The 24084-nt window shown below is 39.2% G+C and overlaps 1 protein-coding gene across 2 annotated transcripts in view; it reads left to right on the forward strand.

Moving 5' to 3' along the window:
- The window catches only part of SLU7 (SLU7 homolog, splicing factor), a 30092-nt gene that overhangs the window by 3744 nt on the left and 2264 nt on the right, over positions 1-24084 (forward strand). For both annotated transcript variants that reach the window (XM_063448064.1, XM_063448062.1), the window contains exons 2-14: positions 3577-3757; positions 5061-5214; positions 6098-6178; positions 10769-10933; positions 12562-12630; positions 13311-13358; positions 13894-14025; positions 17193-17290; positions 20028-20095; positions 22096-22235; positions 22354-22515; positions 22928-23032; positions 23609-23680. In XM_063448064.1, coding sequence (XP_063304134.1) covers positions 3591-3757; positions 5061-5214; positions 6098-6178; positions 10769-10933; positions 12562-12630; positions 13311-13358; positions 13894-14025; positions 17193-17290; positions 20028-20095; positions 22096-22235; positions 22354-22515; positions 22928-23032; positions 23609-23680 — 1461 coding nt within the window. In that variant the 5' untranslated portion in view covers positions 3577-3590. The remainder of the gene's footprint in view (positions 1-3576; positions 3758-5060; positions 5215-6097; positions 6179-10768; positions 10934-12561; positions 12631-13310; positions 13359-13893; positions 14026-17192; positions 17291-20027; positions 20096-22095; positions 22236-22353; positions 22516-22927; positions 23033-23608; positions 23681-24084) is intronic.

The raw sequence follows: 24084 nt of genomic DNA on the forward strand, positions 1-24084 counted from the left end.
GTGGATGTGCTGCGCGCATGCGCAGTACACCCGTCAGATTTCTATATCTGGTGGATGTGCTGCGCGCATGCGCAGTACACCCTTCAGATTTCTATATCTGGTGGATGTGCTGCGCGCATGCGCAGTACACCCTTCAGATTTCTATATCTGGTGGATGTGCTGCGCGCATGCGCAGTACACCCTTCAGATTTCTATATCTGGTGGATGTGCTGCGCGCATGCGCAGTACACCCTTCAGATTTCTATATCTGGTGGATGTGCTGCGCGCATGCGCAGTACACCCTTCAGATTTCTATATCTGGTGGATGTGCTGCGCGCATGCGCGGTACACCCTTCAGATTTCTATATCTGGTGGATGTGCTGCGCGCATGCGCGGTACACCCTTCAGATTTCTATATCTGGTGGATGTGCTGCGTGCATGTGAGGTACACCCTTCAGAGTAAAGGCCCAACTGATTGAGCGTCATCGGAGGTGGCGCGCACAGCGTCTCCGACAGAATTCTCTACCCCGAGGCCTGCTAGCGCGCATGAGCGCAGCTGGTCTCGTTTCTCTTCCGGTGATGCAGGTATAGAAATCTGATAGATTATAGATTTGTGATAGAACATTGATCTGCATGACAGGGCTAAGCTCAATTAAGGTAATGGAAGCTTGTTGCAAGAGCTTCTGGCTGCAATGATGGGGGCCTGGTGGGCCCCAGATAAATGGTCAAACAGTTTTTCTACTTACCCTGGGTAGGTGCCCAGCAGACTGTAGTGTTTATTCTGCTAGGAGTGCTATGGTTCCTTCCCACTGTAAGATGTCACATGGTGTAGTCAAAGCCGGATGTGAAGCATGGCTGATGCAGGATTGTGCTCAAAGTCTGCGAGGGCTTAACTGACAATCTTAGCCAATGAGCGTAATCTTACATGCCCCTGCTTTGCTCTATAAAGCATTTTCCAGCTGGAAGAGACTGGATGTACTGTGGGTAAGTTGTCAAACTCTGCTAAAAAAACTCTGCTACTGTGGGATTGTGCCAGGGCACTTCTGGCACCATCACCGCTACAACGTGCTGTTGTGGTTATGGTGCTTGGAGTGTTTTTATAAATGAAGAATGGCTAGGAGAAATCTCTCATGACTGGCAGCCAACTGGCAAGTAGTGTGTTGGATCAGAGCTCTAGACATACCTCATACCTCTCTTTTCCAGTATTGTCCTGGACTGGTCACACCAAAGTAGGTGACAACATTAATGGAGAGAGGGGTAGGTAGCTGAGTATTAGTATTCAATGCCAGTTATAATTAAACTTAGATATAAAAAAGAAATGTACTGTATTTTTTCCAAAAGAACCAAAGAGCAATGCTAAACACCCAAAAGTGTACCTCACATACACCCAATATATAGTAACAAAGGAGAAAATCTGTACTACACCAACAAGTGACAGTACAGATTAAAGGGGTAGCAGAGCAAATATCATAAAAATACAACCTGTGTATAGAATAACACAACAATTTCCAGGATATCTAGAATGTATAAAAAAACACACAATGGTGAAGTATGTACAATAATGAGTGGTTCAGACCCGGAGGTAGAGAACTTACAAGATTATACTGGAGATCAGCGCCTGTCTCCCTTCCAAAGGGTATATATACAAAACGGCGTCTCCTTCAGGATGGGTATGCGATGTAGTATAGCAGCATATGCAAAGACCTCCAATCCTCAAAGGCAAAAAGATATATAGAGCAGTATTGTAGTAAAAAGAGAATTTATTAGTACAAAATGCACTTACATCAATAAAAGGTAAAAGCAGCCTGTCTCCACTAAACAAGTGGTACCCAGGAGAAACGAAATCCCTCTGTGGTAAAATGAACAATAAAAAGAAAAGCCAAAAACATTAAAAGTCTCTAGCTGGTATCCAACGCGTTTCGTCTTCTAGACTTCTTCAGGGATATGTAGTAACGTTCACATAGTCCTTTCTTTATATAGGGCTCCAAGATCTTTCATTTTGCCGCGAACCGGAGAACATACTTCCGGGTTTCGTTTGTGCCGGTTGTTGATTGCCCGGACGTGATGACGTGTTCCGGCCGTCTGTGTAAGGAAGAGCTATTTCCGCGTTCCACTATGGAACGCTTGCCGTCCTATCACTTAAGACTGAAAACGCTTCCGCGTTCCACCGTGGAACGCACGGCAATTCCGGCAACCAAAAGGTTGCAACGAAAAGACGAGCGCCCAGGGCGGAACCACGGAAGACTAATGGAACATATAAAGACTGTATGGGCTCAAGCCCAACAAACAGGGGGGAACAAAAATAAATAAAATCAAAAAGGATAAAAAGTAAAACTAATGACCTAGCTAAGAAAGAAGCTTTTTGGATCTACACTTTAAACACTTTAAATATGGGCCTCAATCAGGATATTGATTTAGGGGGGATTTTGTAGTCTATATAATACAGTGATTCTTTTGAGACATTTTTAGTTTTATATTGGTTTTATGCATCTAGTAGGATTATTATTCTGTATTTTCTTTGTATTTTATTATGTCAGCTTTGGGTGTATTTGTGACACTTATATATTTGTATTTTTATTTATCATGTATGGTTTACTGATTGTTTTTTTCTTGTTCTTGTTTCTTATTTTTATTATTTTTATCCTTTTTGATTTTATTTATTTTTGTTCCCCCCTGTTTGTTGAGCTTGAGCCCATACAGTCTTTATATGTTCCATTAGTCTTCCGTGGTTCCGCCCTGGGCGCTCGTCTTTTCGTTGCAACCTTTTGGTTGCCGGAATTGCCGTGCGTTCCACGGTGGAACGCGGAAGCGTTTTCAGTCTTAAGTGATAGGACGGCAAGCGTTCCATAGTGGAACGCGGAAATAGCTCTTCCTTACACAGACGGCCGGAACACGTCATCACGTCCGGCCAATCAACAACCGGCACAAGCGAAACCCGGAAGTATGTTCTCCGGTTCGCGGCAAAATGAAAGATCTTGGAGCCCTATATAAAGAAAGGACTATGTGAACGTTACTACATATCCCTGAAGAAGTCTAGAAGACGAAACGCGTTGGATACCAGCTAGAGACTTTTAATGTTTTTGGCTTTTCTTTTTATTGTTCATTTTACCACAGAGGGATTTCGTTTCTCCTGGGTACCACTTGTTTAGTGGAGACAGGCTGCTTTTACCTTTTATTGATGTAAGTGCATTTTGTACTAATAAATTCTCTTTTTATTACAATACTGCTCTATATATCTTTTTGCCTTTGAGGATTGGAGGTCTTTGCATATGCTGCTATACTACATCGCATACCCATCCTGAAGGAAACGCCGTTTTGTATATATACCCTTTGGAAGGGAGACAGGCGCTGATCTCCAGTATAATCTTGTAAGTTCTCTACCTCCGGGTCTGAACCACTCATTATTGTACATACTTCACCATTGTGTGATTTTTTTTTTTTATACATTCTAGATATCCTGGAAATTGTTGTTATTCTATACACAGGTTGTATTTTTATGATATTTGCTCTGCTACCCCTTTAATCTGTACTGTCACTTGTTGGTGTAGTACCGATTTTCTCCTTTGTTACTATAATTAAACTTGCTTTGGTTTGCAGCATAACTCTCAGAAATGTCAGGGGGTACAGAAATCATGGCTGTTCCTCTTGGAGGAAATGCTGATCCAGCAGGGCTGGAGGAACCAAAGAAAATGACAAGAGAGGATTGGAGAAAGAAAAAGGAGTTGGAAGAACAGCGAAAGTTGGGTAATGCCCCTGCTGAAGTGGATGAAGAAGGAAAGTAAGTTTTGTTTATTTTATAGAGAATGTATTCTATTTGCATTTACAATACATATATATTTATAAACCTTTTTATGTATACATTTTCTTGGTCTGTATATCCAAACACACTCTTTGGTGTAACGATTGTATTACAAATGACAAAATATTAAGGGATCCCACACAAATGTGGTGGACAAGAATCCAAAGTTGGACATGGTGTGCTTCTTTGAACATCAATAAACAGCATTTTTGGATAGTTGTTCACATTTGACATTGCACAAATATATCATCTAAGTGGTAATTATGCTTTAAAAAACTGCCCAGTTTTGCAATTAATCAGTCCCTGTCCCATACTAGGTTGTCCTGATTATGCAATGTTTGCTTTTTTAAAAAACATTTTTCTTTAAATTGGGTAAAGTGGTACAAGTGAAAATTACCTTTACCCTTAGTGGAGCACTGAATATTCAGCGCTACACTAAGGGTGTAGGCCATTTTCACTTGTACCACTATTTTAACGGTTTAACTTGGTGTGTGGAGAGGAAGGTATTCCTACACAAATGTTTAAAGCTGCTGGTTCACACTTTTGCACTTCAAGCGCTTTGAATTCAACACTCTCCTTTTGGAGTTTTTTTTTTTGGTATAAATCTATTTAGATCTATCATTTTCAGGGGTCTTTACTTGTTTTAGTCCTAGGGGCAGTCAAAGTAGGTTTACTTACCTGAAGCTGTCCTTCACCGCCATCAGTATGCTGGGGATCCTCTCAAGGTCTTGATGCTTCATCATTCAGGAACCTTTCCAGTGCTATAGTCTTGAGCATGCGCAGGAGTAAAACACAGATAGAGGAGACCATGGGAGCCTCCATAGATCATGTTAAGCAATGAGTGAGATGATGCTTAAATTCCCCCTATGGTCACTTGTGATGGATTGGCCAAAAGTTGACTCTGGAGCTAGCCTTTTGTCAACCTCAGGATTGCCTATAACAAGTTCCTTCGTCCTTATGGAATCGTAGCTGCTTCTAATCTCATAATGGTATACACTTCATGAGCAATTACTTAAGAACTGTCACAAGAAAAATACATTGACTATTCTCCTTCTATGTGTATCCTGATTGATGGCTATAGACACACATAGTGAAGGCTGAGAAAAAGGGAAATGGCCAATTAGGGGAAAGAAAGAGGGATTAAGTAATTAACACTCTCATGTTGCACCTAGGAAGAGAAGCATATAAGGTAAATAATCTCTGCAATATAGTTGAAGAATGTTATGAGGTGGTAAAACCGATTTGGTCTCTCCCTAATTTTGTACTGATTTTTATTTTTTAGGGACATTAATCCACACATCCCACAGTATATTTCATCAGTTCCATGGTATGTAGATCCTTCAAAAAGACCTACTCTAAAACATCAAAGGCCACAAGACGAAAAGCAAAAAGAATTTTCCCAGTTGGGTGAATGGTACAAGAGAGGCATTAAAGAGGTAATGATTTATATTTGTACTTACTCTGGTCTGTTCCATTTCCGTGAAATAATTTTTTGCTGCAGCACTTTTCATCCTATGCAACAATGATTTGGCATTATAGCTGCTTGTGGCTTAAAAGAACACTATAACGTTAGGAACACATGTTTGTATTCAAAGTTAGTGTTTTATTCTGTATAGAGATTAAGAGCCTCCCTCTTTACAAGTCAAATAAAGCACTTTTACTTCACTTTAGTACCCTGGTTCGCTTGTCTAGTGATAGCCTCTGCTCTAGGTTAGATGATAGTTAGATTATCTCGGTCATTCCAATGTTTCCATATAAGGAGGCATTAGGGAGCTGGTGCACACTCCTGCAGAGTGTTAAGACTCACAATGTTGATCCTGGAAAGATTGCAGGAGAGCAACAAGAGCTAGTAGTTGTCATGAGTAATTGTCACTCGAGGTAGCTTTAGGTACAAATGTAAAAACTACCTTTTCTCAGAAAAAGGCAGTGCTTACAATTATCCTGCTGGAGTGCTTTAAGTTGTAGTGGTTCTGGTGCTTGGACGGTCCATTTAATTGGTTTTTAAAATCTAAACTAAAATTCAGTGAAATCTTATGAAGTTGCTGTGACCACATATCTTCTAAAACCCATTATTAGGTTTGTGCTCCATGTCGTGTATATCAAATGAATATTGGTTATTTAGATAGAATTGATGTATTCTTCACAATCTTTAGTCTCAGATTTTTTAATTGGCTATTGGTTGGAGCTTTAGTATTGAATAGATACATTTATTTCATTTTTTTTTCTTTAAATGGCGTAATACAGGGATTTATTTTTTGAGTACAGCAATATTTAGGGAATTAAAAGGGCTTTTGACATGTTGCTATTTTATCTTTTCAGGGTTCGATTGCAATAAAATATCGGCCAGGAGCATGTGAAAATTGTGGTTCTGTATCGCATAAGAAAAAAGACTGCTTTGAGGTAATGTATTTATTTATTTTGTTTATTGTTTTAATAGACCAAAGTTTCGTGTGAAATCTGAATGTTTCGAACTCCCACATCAAAAAAATGTGAAACCCATTCCCTTATAGAGAGGCCTATATAAATTCGTAAACCCTTTTTTTATTAACTGGGCGGATAGGAAATATACTTTTCCCCAGGTCTTGCATTTCTTTGTTACATTTCCCCATTCATAAAAAAATGAGAGCTACTGAATGACTAAGAGCGACCGATGACTGCATTAAGCCAATCAACGGTGCCCCTGTCTAATGCTGCCCGGGCCTTCTGTTATGTAGGAATTCAGAAAATGGAAGGATGGGGGGGCAGAGTGAACTGCTGCAGGCACACAGACTTTGGGGTGAAACTATTCATGAAAGGTGAGCCAGTGCCAGGGAACCTCAGCTTCTCGGCTCAATGGGTCAGCGGTATGTCTGGAGGAATAAAAATGAAGCATATGCTGAAAAGCATACTATGTCTACAGTTAAGCACGGTGGTGGCTCGGTGATGCTTGGGGCTGCTTTGCATCATCTGGCACTGGAAACCAGCGGTCTGTGAAGGGCAAACTGGATTCATTGAAGTATCAGAAAATGCCATGCCGTCTGTGAGGTAGCTAATGCTTGGGTGTCATTGGACCTTCCAACAAAATAATGATCACAGGCATACCTCAAATTCCACATTGGTGGTTATAGTGGAACTGACAGTTTCTGTTTTTTTTTGAGAATTTTGCAAAGACCCCTGACATGGAGTTGTACTTAACTCAGGTTTTCTCTTGCAGCCGCCACCATGTTAATGCTGCAGGTTCTCATAGGCTCCTGGCGCTTTAATTGCCCGGAGCCACATCAGTGTTGTACTCTTGCACATGCGGGATCCTCCATAGACAAAGCATGAATCCCACAGCTATCATTTGTGATGGCTGCTGGGATTGACAAAGGTTGACTGCTGATCTCCTCATTTTGTCAACCTCCGGCTTGTGCATAAGACAAAGTCTTTGGATTGCGTGTGAATTTAAGTTGAATTCCAATGCAGTCTTAATCAGTATTTCATAAAGATTTATATCTTTAGGAAATACTGAAAAGTAAGACCTCCAATTTAATATGTAAAACTAAATTATATATATAGTATACGAGTAAGATAAATTGGCGCAAGATTTAAACCGATAGACAAAAAAATATATAATAATGAAATAATAATAAAAAAAGCAGCACCAACAATGTACCCTGGTAAAATGGTACTAAGTTATACAGAAAAGAGAAAAGTGCTAGTGCGCTAAAAAATATAGAGACACCTATAAAATATTCAAGTGACTCTCCAAATGTAAATAGTGGTTATGACAGAAGCCCAAAGCCAAGTATGTGCACCCCATACACTGACACAAATATACTTATAGCCTGTCAATGAAGGTAGCTGGGTTCTGCAATCAGGGAGACAAAAAAACAGGGAGGGGGGACAATAGGAGATACTCCTAGTGCAGCAAAGTTACAAATATAAGCATATAAACACATATATAAAAATCCCTATAGGTAAAAAACTCACAAGTGTGGAGTGGTATAAGCCCCACTCACGGCTATCTTGCCCAGGGAGGATCAGCCCCTTGGGTACGTGGGATCCACAGAACAGCTCTTAGTAACCACTGTATCAGACGCAAAAATTTATTGGTATAAAACAAGCTCCAAGCAGTAAATCATAAAAACGGGTAAGTCCAACCGCAAGCTCACCACACCATATAGATCTGTAACAGGGACAGAGGATAGAACGAAAGTCTTATCTCCTGTTCAAAGGTGCCTCTCGCCGGTGGATGTTTCCCAGTCACTTCCCTGTGCGTCGATCCCGTGGTCACGTGAAGCGTTTCGCCCCGCCTCTCGGGGCTTTCTCAAACGAGCAATATTCTCCTCCCACAAAAGTACGAATTTTATATCGGATGTCCACAGGCCGTGATCCAATCGGCCTTTAAGTCTTTCAATGTTCAAAATAGAGTCCAATTTTCCTCCATTACGGGACATCCGATATAATCCTAAAATTCTAAAAGATTATTCTAAAACACATATTAAAACACTTATTATTAGCCAATCTAAGGCATAATCCTACACCATATGAATACAATCTTTGCACATAAAAACTTCTCTGTCTCTTAGGAGCAAAATCACAGCAGCAATACCACATTTGAACAAAGGGGTTGATCTCCTAAATGAGAAAAAGTAAAACTGCACATCCTATAGAGGTATGGAAAAAAGAAAAAAAAAGATAAGCTACACATTTAAATATATCTATATTATATAATAAAAACCACATAATAAAACATACAGTAATATAGTGAAAAAAATATATATATGAATATCCATATGGGTATAAATAAATCTTCCTCTCTCGGGTACAAAAATCTTTGAGAAAAAGGGACCTCTATAAAAAATTACATAACTCAAAATCCTTATTAAGACCGGACGGGGATAAAGTATCAAGTAAAAAAATCCAGCGCATCTCCTCTGTCCGATCTTACGAATAAAATCTCCTCCCCTCCAATCCCTGAACACCCGTTTGATCCCTACGAATTCCAGTCCACTGGGATCCTGATTATGCATATTTTTAAAATGTTCAGAGACACTGTGGCACTCCAGCCTTCTTTTGATGTTATATATGTGTTCCCTTATACGAACATGGTGTCAGTGTATGGGGTGCACATACTTGGCTTTGGGCTTCTGTCATAACCACTATTTACATTTGGAGAGTCACTTGAATATTTTATAGGTGTCTCTATATTTTTTTTTTTTTAATTCTTTATTTTTGTTGAGGCAAGTGATTATAGGGGTACAGAAAAAAGAGAGCTGGACTTTCAAGAGTTGTACAGGATAGGGTCGTCACAACAGATTGTCAAAGTCTCCTATGATGATCAACCTCATTTTATATATAATAACATGCTATGGCTAAATACTGTTATCTCTCGCTTTAATACTGTAATCTCTCGCGTTAATACTGTTATTTCTCGCTCTAATGTAAGTATCTCTCGCTTTAATACTGCTATTTCTCGCTACAATACTGTGATTTCTCGCTTTAATACTGTGATTTCTCGCTTTAATACTGTTATCTCCCTTTTTAATACTGTTATCTCTCGCTTCAATACAGTTATAATGCTGGTAAAAACAAAACTAAACATTTGTGAGTATCATCGTGTTGGAGCATATTTTCACTCTTATTACGCTAGTACAAGCATGTATATTGCAAATTCTGCAGTTGTTGTGCAGTTAGTAAGTTACAAGCGCTTCCCTGGGTCCAGATCAGCTAGCAATGCCTCCCACTACCCAAGAAAAAGACACTACAGTGCTATCTAGTGAAGTACAGATCCCCACCTTCCCGTCTAGTAGCTGGTAAATAACGAGGTACAGAGCACCCCCTTTATGCTGGCAGTCTCTTTTATGTGGACAGTGTTATATGCTTGCCGTTGTCCTTGCTGCAGTCACGATCATATTCCACCGTTTGCTCTGGTAGGAGTAGCAGTAGTGGGGCGCCGGGTTATCCAGTGGGTTGTGGATCTTTGATGTGCCCATTCGCTTGCAGCCTTGTGGATGTTGTCCACCCGTTCCGCTTTGCAGCTCGGTGGGTATTGGTGCTGTGGGTCTCAGTGCCGATAAAAGGGTAAGGCATCTTTGCCGCTTGTGGATCACATGGGTCTCTGCATTTTCGGGTGCCCCCTGTGGGTGCATTGCAGCCCAGTTGTAGGTAGGTTAGTTGGCGATGCATTCCCATCAGGGGTGGCTGTGAGTGATGAGCCTTCCTGTGCTTGGTAGCTGTAGTGGAGGCTTGTTGCTTGCCACAGCAGATTGCAGACCAGCTGGTTCCCGGAGGTCGCATGGCTCCCTTCTGGCTCGGAGAGAAAGCATGCCCGCCCTCTGGCCTCTGTTCTTCTGTCAGTCGCCATTTTAGGTGAGGCGTTTGGGCCACGAGGCTGGGTGGCAATGTAGCGGTGGTTTGCCATATGGACCGGGATGACCCCCACCGGTCCAACGGGGGGGGGACGGGGCAGCGGAGCGCCGACCGGAGAACTGGGAGAGCGGCCGTCTCACCCCAGCTCAAGCCTTCCTAGGCCGCAGACCTCAATCAGGTTACTTTGAATCCGGATCGGAACTTGAGGGGTATCCCCGTGTTCAGCTTCAGCTAGTGGGTACTGTGGGTCCAAAGTTAGGGCTGTAGCTGTGATCGGATCGCCGTTAGCACCGATATTTCGGTTCTGGTGCAGGAGCTCAGACGACAGGCGTCTGATCCGGTCAGCGGTCAGGCCCCGCCCCCTGTCTCTATATTTTTTAGCGCACTAGCACTTTTCTCTTTTCTAAATTATGTATATATATATACCTTTTTTATTTAATTTTCCAATTTTTGTCATATCTGTTTAAAAAAGGAGGAACTGTGATGTTGTCAGTGCTAGCTGCACAAATATCCTTTCTATGTCTTAGTCTGCAAGGCTATGCTCTCTTTTTTTTTTCTTGTGCAAAATGTAAGGCCATATTTTCATGTTTTGATTTTAGCACACCCCTTTGTCTTCAAATGGATGCTTTTAAAAAAAAATTCTGATCACTTTTCCAGAGACCCAGAAGAGTTGGAGCAAGGTTCACTGGGGCAAACATTGCCCCTGATGAACATGATCAGCCCCAGTTATTGTTGGACTATGATGGGAAGAGAGACAGATGGAATGGCTACAATCCTGAAGAACACATGAGGATTGTTGAAGAGCATGCCAAGGTTGATCTGGTATGTTGTTTCTTCTGCTCTTTGTCCTTTATTCTCATTCAAATGTTGACAATGTTGTCATTCTTACTCTGTTGGTAAAGTAGAAAATACTAAAAATGTCTGTACACTATTAACTTGTTAAAGCACCCATGTAATTCAGAGAATGGTAAAATGTTTTTAACGGAGTCGTTAATCTAAGGCACAGAGATCAGAATGCATTCTATTCCAGTGTTGTATTAGGTACACATGCAGGCATTTGATGCTCTAAAAATGTCTTGCAGGCAATCCCAAAGTACACAATGTCAACTGATCTCCAAGTACTCAGATAGAAATGCTATACACTATAGGATCAGGAACACAAACCTGTATTCCTGACCCTATAGTGTTAAAACAACCATCTAGCGCCCCTGACCCCCTGTTGCCTCCCAAATATAGTAAAATCTTACTTGTATTCAAGTCTGAAGCTGCTGGCTCTGCCCCTGAACTGCCTCTATCTGCTGACATCATCAGAAGTGGTGGTCTGAGCCAATCACATTGCTTTGCCATAGGATTGGCTGAGACTGTCAAGGAGGCAGATCAGGGGCAGAGCCAGCACAAGTCAAACACAGCTGGCCAATCAGCATCTCCTCATAGAGATTAATTGAATCAATGCATCTCTATGAGGAATGTTCAGTGTCTGCATGCAGAGGATGGAGACACTGACTGGCAGTGGTGCTTACTCTGCAGCACTGAGATAGGAATCACCTCTAGCAGCCATCTAAGGAGTGGCCAGTGGAGTTATCAGTAGGCTGTAACGTAAACACTGCATTTTCTCTGAAAACACTGTTTCCAGCAAAAAGCATGAAGGGAATGATTCTACTCACCAGAACAAATACAATAAGCTGTAGTTATTCTAGTGACTATAGTGTCCCTATAATGTGTGTTTGCTGTAATGATGAACGCAGAACTGGGTTTCTTTCTGACTCTTATTTCATATTCTCTTCCTTAGAGCTGGTAGATCTCATGCATCTGACATTTAACTTTTTTTTAAGGCTAGCTGAGAATGATGTTGTAGTTTAACAATTGGACAGTCAGATAGTTCTTCAGTATCTGCCTGTTTAACACTGCTATTGTACCTGAATACATGAATAATATGATTAAGGAGTAAAGGTAGAATTCTCACCCAAGTGTATATCCCTGTCCTATGATCCTCACAACAAATCTCTGGCCTCTCATAGAAACCAATGGGAGAATCAATGCAAATGTGCAGTGCTTCATCCATAAATACATAATGGGAACCATCTCAGTTTTGTGCAATACAGACTCAAGTTCTTTAATTCACCTTAATGGAAACCCTTATAGCAGTATAAATAAGCAGGTTTTGTCCAGTCTTTAAAAGAAAATGAGTCAAATAGTCATAGGGAGGTGTATAGGTAGGATAAAAAAAAACTCCTATCACCTCTCTAATTGGCACTACATCTTGAATGTTGGCAAATATAGTTCCTGTAATGTTCCTAGCACCATAATCACTACATATCTCTGTAATATTTATGTGCCAGTAGTGTCTTGTTTCTCAGACTTGCATAACTCTCAGTTGGCTGTATGGACTGCTATATATGATAATGAAAGTTTCATATGCATTAATTATTATTAACACTCTTTATTTGCAGGCAAAACGTACATTAAAAGCGCAAAAACTGCAGGAGGAATTGGCCTCTGGAAAGCTTTCAGAGCATGTGGTGAGTAGTAGTTTGTCACATTTTCTTATATAAGGTTCTTCAATGGGGCAAAGCCCACTTCAGTCCTTGGCACTCCCTCGCAGTCATTCATTTTCTGTTATAAGGCTCTTCAATAGGGCTCAGCCCATAGCAATTGGGCATAAACTCCTTTAGTAACCCCCTTCTCCTCCACCCGTCACTCAATCCATTTTTGATTTGTTTTCAATAACTGTGCTCTCCTCTCCTTTCACCTATGGCTTGGCCCCTCTGCAGCTGCTTCGGTAATTTAGAGGTGGTCTTACTCATTAACCCATCCAACTTTGGGTTAAAATTGCTGAAAGAAATTGTTAGCAGTTTGCTGTAAATAAATGTATGAGTACCCACATACTGTTTGCACTATAACCACTCTAATGGAATTTCGTAGTTCTGGTCCTTAGTTGTAAATTTGAAAAATGTTGGAACAAAGTTGAAAATGTCCATTGGTTTTGATAAATAAAGATATAGCCTGCTCTTAACTGCAAAACTACCCAAATAAAAGAAGTGGATCTTTATCAGAAGGTGTGTGTGTGTGTGTGTGTGTGTATCTCTATCTTCATTTTAAAACTGCCTAACATAACAAAGAACTTGTATTCGTCATTTGTGATTAATTCATAAACTCACCCCCCCTCCTCCTGTGTAATATCTTGTTTTCTTTATGCCAGAACTCCCCAAGACACCAGTGGGGAGACGATGACCAGAACACACAGACAGTAAGCAGACCGCCAAAAACGCAAATTGTATTATTTCTTTGTGACCATACTGCCTGATTCCTGGGATGTTTTTTTTTGTTTTGTTTTTTCTTTTCTGTCCTGCAAATTGCTCTCTTACAAATGACCAAGCATGCTGCAATTTCAGTGCTGGGTTCTGATATTGTGTCCATGCATCTAATTTGTATAATTTCCTACACAGCAGCTTAAAAGCTTGCATTCATACACTTCCTACACTTATTTATACTAACTGATCACTAAATGCTAGCACAGTGAATGGTAATGTTTTGGATGCTAAAACCAGCTAAAACCAGGTTGATGTAAAGGGACTGTACAGCATAGCCGATAGTGTGGGACAACCTGGGAAATGGACATGTTATTTTCATTTAAATGTGTTTGTGTGTGCATATCTCTGTATTACCGTATAGTAACACTTGAGATGCATTTTTACTGAGTGGAAGTCCTTTTCCTCAATTTTCTGAAGCTTTGTGGAAGTATTATATTGCACTATTCTAATACATGTTAATGTACCTTGCAGGAGAGAGATCATAATAGTGAGGATGAGGATGAAGATAAATATGCAGACGACATAGACATGCCGGGACAGAACTTTGACTCCAAGAGGCGCATTACAGTCAGGAACCTACGTATCCGAGAAGACACTGCCAAAGTAAGATTTTGATTTTAATACTGTGGTTTTTTTTTTTTTTGGGGTGGGGTTGTAAGATAATTTGATTTATTGGTAGTTAGAAGGATAATGCAAAATTAGAATCTTCGATACCCGCTTATCTTTAGTCATTTTAGATATCTTAGTTTAAGTTTATGGAGGTAAAAAACGATTTGAGTCTAACAAGTGCAGTGGAAATCAGTTGATAGTTCCTGCTAATTACTCACTAGAACTCTGTCCCAAATAACTCTCTCTCAATAAAACAAAACAACTAATATTATGCTTTGTTTATCTTCTATGGTATAGAACAATTTTGTGTGTGTGTGTGTGTGTGTTTATATAATTTAATTCAGACCTTACTGTTTTCACCTTTTTATGTTCCAGTGTAATGCTACAATTGTTTATATTTTATTCTTCGCATCAGTCTACACTAAAAGACCTATAATGACAAGGCAAAAACAGATTTTTGTAAACTTTGCAAATTTATTAAATACATTCGGAAATATCAAATTGACACAAGTATTCAGACCATCAGATACTTGAAATTTAGCTCAGATGCATCTACACTCTGCTTTGAGTTCTGGGGAAAATTCAGTTGCTTGGACATGATATGGGAAGGCACACGTTATATAAGGTCTCACAGCTGTAAATACACATCTGCACAAAAACAAAGCTGTAAAGTAGAATTAACTTTCTTTAGATCTTCAAAACATTTTTGTGCATCGAAGGTTCCCAAGAGAACAGTGGTCTCAATAATTATAATATGGAATAAGTTTGGAACAACCAAAGCTCTCTTGGTGGAGCTCTCCGCCTGGACAAACTGATAGTGTGGGACAGTGGAGAAGGGTCAGTCTGGTTGTGCTCCAGAGATCATGTGTGGAGGTGAGAGGAACTTGACTAAAGACAACCATACATGCAGCACTCCAGTAATCTGGCCTTTATGGCAACTGTCCAGACAATATTATCTCCTCGCTGCAAGACACCTAGAAGCTAGCTGGGAATTTGCAAAAAAGTACCTAAAAGACTGACTGTGAGATACAAGATTCACTGTTCTGATGAAACAAAGATTGAACGGTTTGGCTTCAATTCAAAGTGTTAGTCTAGAGTAAGCCATGCAATGCTAATGACCTTGGTAATACCAACCCAGCTTTGAAGAATGGTGGTGGTAATATCTTGCTTTGGGGGTGTTTATCAGCTGCTGGAACTGGGAAGCTGGTCAGAGTTAAGGGAAAACGGCAAGTAGCAAAATACTGAGAAACAGAGTTACAATGAAAACCTGGTCCAAAGCGCTTAGGACCTCAGACTGGACTGAATGTTCACCTTCCAACAGCACAATGACCTGAAGCACACAGCCAAGACAATGCAAGAGTGACTTGGAGGCAACTCAGTGAATGTCCTTGAGTTAGAGCCTAGACTTGAACTCAATCGAAAATCTATGGAAAGACCTGAAAATGTTTGTCTACGGACAGTCTCCATCTAACCTGACAGAGCTTGAGAGGATCTGCAGAGATGAATGGCAGAAACTACCCAAATCCAGGATGCATCGTACCCAAAAAGACACAATGCTGTAATTGTCATAAAATGTGCTTCATCTAAATACCGTGTTAAGAGTCTGAATACTTATGTATTTGGGATATTTCAGGTTTGTTTTAATATATTTTCAGTGATATAAAAATCTCTATTTTGCTTCGTCATTATGGTGTATTGAGTGTAGATTGAAGTAAATAATTATAGCATAAGGCTGCAACATAAAAAAAAATGAACATGTCCAAATACATTATGAATGCACTCCGTGACTGACTGTCTATCAATCTATCTGTCTCACTCTCTGTAGTAATCTGAATATAGGCTATAAATAAAATAAGGGTGTGGCGAAAGTAACCTCGCCACTAGTTTTTGAAGGGGCTTGTTTGCCAGCCTCCTACCCTGTGACTATGGCCCCAGCAATAGACCTGGCTAAAATACTTTAAACAGGCTCTGTTCATGTAAGTTATGTACTTTTGTACTCCAGACAGAGAGACTGACCGTTAGCCCTGATTCCCTGGAACTATTTTGGGCATAGGACCATTTGCACGATCGGTCAAAAAATAAGACTTCCAGGAAATTCCTGAACTGATCTGGATGATTTTTGCATATGTTGGTCACCCAGTTTAGGGCTATGGGGTTTTATGTATTTTTAGGGTACTTTTGGGGTGTTTAAAATAAAATAATAAAAAAAATTATAATACATTTTTCCTCTGCTTGGAGATGATTGGATTAGAATTAGTCTCAATTACGCAATTATCTCACAGGCAGAGGGGAGGGATTTTATGTTTGTTATGGGAGTGTCGTACATTTAATTACTGTTCTGACTGGTTTGTAAGCTTTGTGTCCCTGTCCCCAACAAGGTCCTTGTGGGCGTACACCTTGCTTGGGGACTTGCATAAAAGGCCAGTGTGGCACCATTAAAATGGAGTTCCTGCTTAGACTTAACATAGTCTCATCTAATGTGTGGGGCTGTATCTACCCTGGGGATTGCTATATCACTATACTCCCCTGGGATTATAATCACTAGCTCTTTTAAGAGCTGTTCCTGCAATGTTCTCTGGAGTAGGAGAGGTTCATCCACTGGAAGCTGTATCCTGGTCTTGGGTCCTGGGTGGGTGGAGGATGGCGGGTTCCCAGCCAAGCTGTAACGCTGGACGTGGAGACTACAGTGATGATGGTGTCGGGTGGATTGCTTGGAGCCCTCGGTAAGCACTAGGAGCATCGACTGATGGAGGCACCCAGTGGGGGTGCCAGGCGGTTCGTCACAAAGGGCTTAGAATTTTCAGACCTATGCTACTAGTAAGGCTCTTAAAGTTACTTGACAATGCAAGCCATAGTAGTATGCTAACCAGAGGTGAAATTCTAATAGCCAGGGCAAAATTTTCATTTACCTGTGGCGAGTGGCAATTTTTATCTGTGTATGTACATATACGTGTTGTATCAATGTGCTCTTTTTATGTAAGCTGAAGGCAACATGAAACATTACCGTCTCTACATAATATATTGAAAATGAAAGTGCATTGTGTAGAATCTGCATATTTGCATTTAGGTGTTAATACCCTAGAGGAAAATTGTGTATAATTTAGTATGAATAATCCTATGATTTGCACCTCTGACTCGTATAACTTATTTTTCATTTGTAGTACTTGAGGAACCTAAATCCAAACTCTGCATATTATGATCCCAAAACAAGAGCCATGAGGGAAAATCCATATTCTGACGCAGGAAAAAATCCAGAAGAGTAAGTATATATTTTTTTTCAAATTCTAAAAAATAAAAAAGCCTACATAATTTCTTCTATGGCCTAAAGGTTATTATAGAGACTAAGAATCAGAACTAGGTAGTTTATCGCCATCATGTACACTACCCCTTTCAGAAAATTAATATTTTTATATTTATTTTGTAGGGCTTGTATTCTTTAATTTAAAGGGACACTATGCATCAGAACCACTATATTTTATTGTAGCCCCTATCTTTGTATTTTGACAAATGTAGACCTTGCTGTTTAAGTTTGTCAAAATAACTGTGCTTAAGTTTGTTCATCAGTATGCCTTAAGAATTTTCTCCCAAAGAGCTTAAATAATTTTAAAGTCTTTACAGTTGGCGTCATGGCACACAGTATGACGTATTTGAACACTTATTTTGCAGAGGGTGGTGAAGATCACATAATGTTTATATATACTTTATAAATACTTGAATTTAATGTTCCTTTGATATATGGTTGGGTACTGATGGTGCAGCCATAAGGAAATTATATTAACGATCTTGGAGATTAGGGGGAAAATAAACAGCAGCAGATATATACGAAATTATTATTCCCGTGCTATACATGGAAAATGTGACTTGAGACCAGCTAGTGACACTACAACAAGGATTTAAAGCTTGGTGCATATAAAGGAGGATTATGGAGGTGTAACCAAGGTATACATTTCAGAATTTTGAGTTTTAGGCAACACTACAAGATGAAATAAGCCTGCATTGACATGCAGTCAACCACTAAAGCACTTCAGCAAGCTGGAGTATTCCTATACTCAAATACGTAAATCTTAACGCAGTCCAGACTTTATTTGTTTATTTTAGAGATGATTTGGTTTAGAAATTTACCTAGATACTTTGCAAACCTAGCCAATGAACCAGAATGTAGTAATTGGTTTGTCTAATTCTGACTAGTAACTTTACAATGAATCTTTGCACATGTCTATTGTGCAGCTCATGCCCATGCAGTGCCATTGGTCAATTCTCTGCAATTTAAGAGTTAAATCACTTTTATTTCTGGCAATGCCTCCCTAGACACACCTCCCCTAGGTGTGACTCAGGCAGAGGTAAATACATTTTTAATCCAGTCTTACAGCTCAGTGTGTTTGTTAGTTCATATCTCCTTCTCTGTTAATTGAGCTTTAATCCCACACAGGAGGCTGTTGCAGGCTATAACAGGCTATTGATAGGACAGAAGATAAATTCTAAATTAAACACACTACGTAATAGTGTCACTTGGGGTAAGTGTGGCTAGGGCTGCATGAACAATGTGATTTAACTCCTAAATGGCAGAGGGCATGATCTATAAACCACTTAAGTAAGCTAATGTTTTGGTGCTCGGTTTGTACCTTTAAGTGTTTACTTGTTCTATTGGCCAACTTAATCTGTGTAAAAAGATTTGCACAGTTAATTAAAATATTAATAAAATGTTTTTTGTGTTTTTTTCTTGTTTTTCTTGTATGTTTATGAAAATAGTCTTTCTCAGTAAAGATGTCAGTTGTTTAATTTACATGCAATATATGGGCAAAAGTATTAAGACACATCTCTTTATTATTGAATTCAGGTGTTTCAATCAGACCCATTGACACGTCTGCAATTATAAACATTTGTAAAAAATAGGTCTTTCTGAAGAGCCCAGTGAATTCAAGTGTAGTACTGTGATAGGATGCCGCCACCTTTGCAATAGTCAGTGTGTGTGAAATTTTATCCCTGCTAGATATTTTATGGTCACCTATAAGTGGTACTATTGGATAGTGGAATCGTTTAGGAACAGCAGCAACTTGGCCATGAAGCAGAAGACCACGTAAAGTCAGAGTCTGAGGTGCATGGTGCGTAAAAGTTGTCAACGATATGCAGCTTACATAGCTGAAGAGACCAAAACCTCCACTGGCTTTAATATCTGCACAAAAACTGTGGTGAAAAACTTTGTGGGATGTATTTCTATGGCTCACATCACAAAGTACAATGCCAAGTGTCAGATTGAGTGGTGTAAAGCATGCCTCCATTGGACTCTGGAGCAGTGGAAACATGTTCTGTAGAATGACTAATCTCTCTTCTCTGTTTGGTAGTCTGATTGTTGATTTTGGGTTTGGTGGATGCCAGGAGAACATTACCTGCCTGACTGCATTGTACCAACTGTAAGGTTTGGTGGAGGAGGAAAGCCCTGACCTCAACCCAATCCATCAAACCTCTTAGCCGTGTCTAACCTCACAAATGCTCTATTGGTGAATAGGCAGACATTCCTACAGAAACACTCCAAAATCTTGTTGAAAGCTCTTCCTAGAAACGTGCAAGCTGTTATAGCTGCAAAGGGGTGGTGAACTACATATTAATGTCAATGTGTTTAGAATGCAGTGTTATAAAAGTACCTGTTGGTGTCGGTCAGGTGTCCCAATACTTTTGTGCATGTAGTATAGTTTATAATCTGCTATTCCTGGAATTGGGCAACGTTTACAAAGGAATTACAAGAAAATCTCTAATTGATTTCAGTTTGCAAATTTTAAGCCAAAACAGTCAATCTCCTTGTCAATTTTCCACAATTCCAGTTTAAAAAATAGTAACCAGTGGTTTGTTAAGTAAAGTTAGAATTCAAAGTAAATTTCAAAATTTAGACTAAAGTAGCAGAACAGGAAATCTAGTTGACTTGGATTTTTTTTTATCCAATTTAGCAATCTTGACCTTAAATTTTAAATTGTTGCCTAATTATCTTATTTTCTGTGCAGAGTGAGTTATGCTGGAGATAATTTTGTCCGTTATACTGGAGACACTATTTCTATGGCCCAAACACAATGTAAGTAATTTTAGTTAATATTTTATGAAATTATATATTTTGGAGAATTCTTGGTCTCTGCAAAACTGCTCTCTCTTGGATCCACTCTTAACAACGGGTCCTTTAATGTGTTATTTGGAAACTTCCCCTCCGTGCCTCTAATGGTTTGTGTACCTAAAGGCTTTGTCCTAGGTCATTGGTAGGCAACTTTTTAGTAATGCCAAAACAAGATCTTGAAGCAGTGTCTTATTTTGACAGCCATTTAATTTTCGTCATCTGAATTGTTTTAATCCACTAAATATCATAAGATTTTAGTCGACTACATCTCTAGTAGATTTAGTTGACTAAAATCTGTGGGTTTAGCTATAGTGTAATGCATTATTTAAACAATTCTCTAGAATTTCCAAACTCCTCATATACCCCCAGGGTAAAATTTACTTAACTAAATTGTTGTCAAAATTAGCACTGTCTTGAAGTCCCTTGGCGTGCCGGTCCTATTTATTTATTAAATTGAGGTGTGTGAATGTTGCCGTATTCTGCTTGTGTTATTTATGGGTGCTGCAGTTGCTTTATAGCAGTGTATTTGAGCCTCTCCCTTCTTCAGTTCATCCTAAATGCCTCTGCCATGCTAACTGACCTTACTTGTCATTCTGTATCTGCTGCTTCTCTTTGTGAGTCCCTTCATTGGCTCCACATTCACAGCAGAATTATATTGAAGATTCCCACTGTGACCTACTAATGCTGATCCCCACTATCTGTCCTAACTAATAAACAATTAGACTCCAGCCTGCTACAGAGTCAAACCATGACTTGCCCCATACATGTTACATAATCACCTTTTCCCATGCTAGACTTCAGGACTTGGTTATGCAGCACCAATCCTCTAGAACACACTTCCACACGCTGTCTGCCTTCCTTTAAATGTCCCCTAAAGACATTATTGTTTATGGAAGCCTACCACTTAACTCTGTAATTAATGCATTCCACTTACCTCATTTCACTCTGTATTGACTCATTGCGTACTCCTGTTTCTCCCCTCTCCATCAATATAAGTGTAAGCAACCTTTGGCACTCAACATGTTATGGACTTCATCTCCCCTGGTGCTTTGCCAGCATTATAGCTGTAAGATCATTATAGGAGGTGTCGTCCACAAGATCCTAAGTGCCTAAGGTTGTCTACCCCAATCTAGATTGTAAGTTCCCACATGAATGGCACCCTCATTTCCACCTGTATTTGTTTATCAAATTGTATATTGTATCTTAGATTAATTGTACCTTTAACTTTTATTACATAATACTTTTAATTTAGAATGAGAAACATTGCACACAAAGACCACCCTGTATAAAGCAATTAACATTAGAAAGCCATGTGGCTTTCATTACGGGAACCAAACATCCAGGTGGGTTCATGCTGTCGATAGTTTGTTACCGCACAGAATGCTGGGGCAATGAGGGGCAATATCCAAACAGATTTGTAAATAAAACAATTTTGCCCACTTGGCTGCATTCCATTCGTAATCTAAGACAGAAGATTTAACATTTAAATGAGAACATACTGAAATAAATATTTGTTAATACAATACTTCTGAATCTCTGTATGGCAACCTCTTTCTTGCAATCCAGTAGGACAATCACCAGGAGTACCTTTGTCTTTTTACTTTGACCAATTGTAGCCATGGATAGAGCTGTGAAATGTGATAACACTTTATAAATAGTTTAATATTCATACTTCATAGACTTTTTAGGTAAATGGCTAGTAGTTATTTTGTCACTGATCAGATTAACAGTTACAGGATGCAAGAAGCAGTTTTCTGATTTTCTATATTGCAAGAGTTTGATTTTGCTTTGCATACCTTTATTTTGCTTATAGTTTTCTTGCTCTAAAATATTTCATTCGCAAATACTTGGAATATTAATTTTGAAAGTGTACACAGTTGTGTCTAAGAATATCACAGCTTGTTGGCCTTTGGATAATGCTATTTTACAGTAGACCTATAATCATTGTATCTATGCTCTTGCAGTGTTTGCTTGGGAAGCCTATGATAAAGGTTCAGAGGTCCATCTACAGGCTGATCCCACCAAGCTAGAAGTCTTGTGCAAATCCTTCAAAGTCAAGAAAGAGGACTTTAAAGATGAGCAGAAAAAGAGCATCTTGGAAAAAGTATATTTTTGTTTGGTTTTTCACTGGTATAAAGGGAAAAGGGTATGGTAAGGGGTTCATTATTTTTATTCCATGTGTAAGCCATTTGATTCATAATGTGTACTGTTCTATTCTGCAGTATGGAGGTGAGGAACACTTAGATGCTCCACCTGTGGAACTACTACTGGCTCAAACTGAGGACTATGTGGAATACTCTCGCCATGGAACAGTCATTAAGGGGCAAGAGAAGGCAGTTGCACGTTCAAAGTATGAAGAAGATGTTCTTATTAACAATCACACAGTAAGTGCTTCTTACATGTTATTAGCTGTGCTAGATTTTTGTGTTTTTTTTTTTAATTTTATTTACATTTTTTAATTTGTATTTATTTTTTTATGAAGCTGGAGACTATTGTCTTGGTCTGTAAAGGATAAAATGTACATCATAATTTTAATAGGCTAACAGACTGCCTTGTATACAACTAGACTTGATATTAACCTATACTCCTATTCTACATTTTAGCAATTGTTTAAGACTTCTTCGATATAGCTTTAATAAGGTTGTGTTATTTTTTTTATTCTCATACTGAATAGTTTTTAGGAAGTGTAATTTCAAATGGGGGGGGAAAACTAACTTTTTTGTTTATTTATATATATATATATATATATACATATTAATATGCTTGTGATGTCATATTTTTTTTTTCCTGTTGTAGTGCATATGGGGCTCGTATTGGAGAGATGGCCGATGGGGCTATAAGTGCTGTCACTCTTTTGTCAAAATGTCTTACTGCACTGGTGAAGCTGGCAAAAGTAATACTGTAAGTGTGTATTGTACCTTCCACGTCTGTATGTAATAATTATTTTACCACAGACCTGCACATGACTCTGAGCTCCCCTTATCTGTACCACCACCATAAGCACAAGTAGCCATTATCAGAAACTAAAAATATAATAATTATGCAACAAGCATGAGCTAATGGGGGTGTGTGGGAGGGGCGAAACTACAGATTACTAATAAAGTATGTATTGCTTTATGTCACAAGTTAATTTGTTGTTGATCAACATCGGTATAGATATCTTGGCAAATCTTATATCTCCCATAGTCTGCCATGGTATAATTACGGGATAATGTGCAGTTTTTTTTTTTTTTTTCTTCATTTAAGTGGTTGTTTTGCGTATCAGTGTGCTTTTAATTTATTTGAATGTGGGGGCACACTGCATAGATTTGACGTTCTAAACTGCTAGTGGTTTTACTACTTAATAAATACGATCTTAAATTTGTTGGGAAAATAGGTTGTATTTCCTAAACTAAACCCTTTTAATTGCAACGTGAAAACTAAACCGTGGAAACTTTTGTTAATAATAAGACATTTCAAAACGTTTTTGTATTCCAGAATGCTGATCTGTGTGAAGAGGACTTCATGCCAATAGAAGAGGAATTCACGAGACCAAAGACTTTAGTTGAGGTAAGTTGGCATGGCCAGTAAAAGAAAACATACAAGAGAGTGAAAAGGAAAAGGGTAGACCGTGAGTTTTTTTTTAAGTCAGGAATTGTGGAGAACGTTCTGTGGAAGTGCAAAATATTTGATAAAATAGCTGAATTGTGGGGAAAAATTGCTAAATTCAAACATTTTTCCAAATTACCTCTTTTAAGAGGTGAATTGACCCTAACCCCCTCACCCCTCACTCCCCTCCCTCTCCCCAACAACAGATTTCATATGTGCTCTGTTCAGAACCCAATTTTCCACTTAAAAAAAAAAAAAAAAAAATACTGCATCTTCTTTTCTTCAATGTCTAATCTGCCTTCCTCTATTGCCTTTATCACTTTCCCCCCCAACTCTCTTGCTATCCTCTTTGAATATTCTCTTCA

This window comes from Pelobates fuscus, chromosome 3, assembly GCF_036172605.1.
Source record: "Pelobates fuscus isolate aPelFus1 chromosome 3, aPelFus1.pri, whole genome shotgun sequence".
Lineage (NCBI taxonomy): Eukaryota > Metazoa > Chordata > Amphibia > Anura > Pelobatidae > Pelobates > Pelobates fuscus.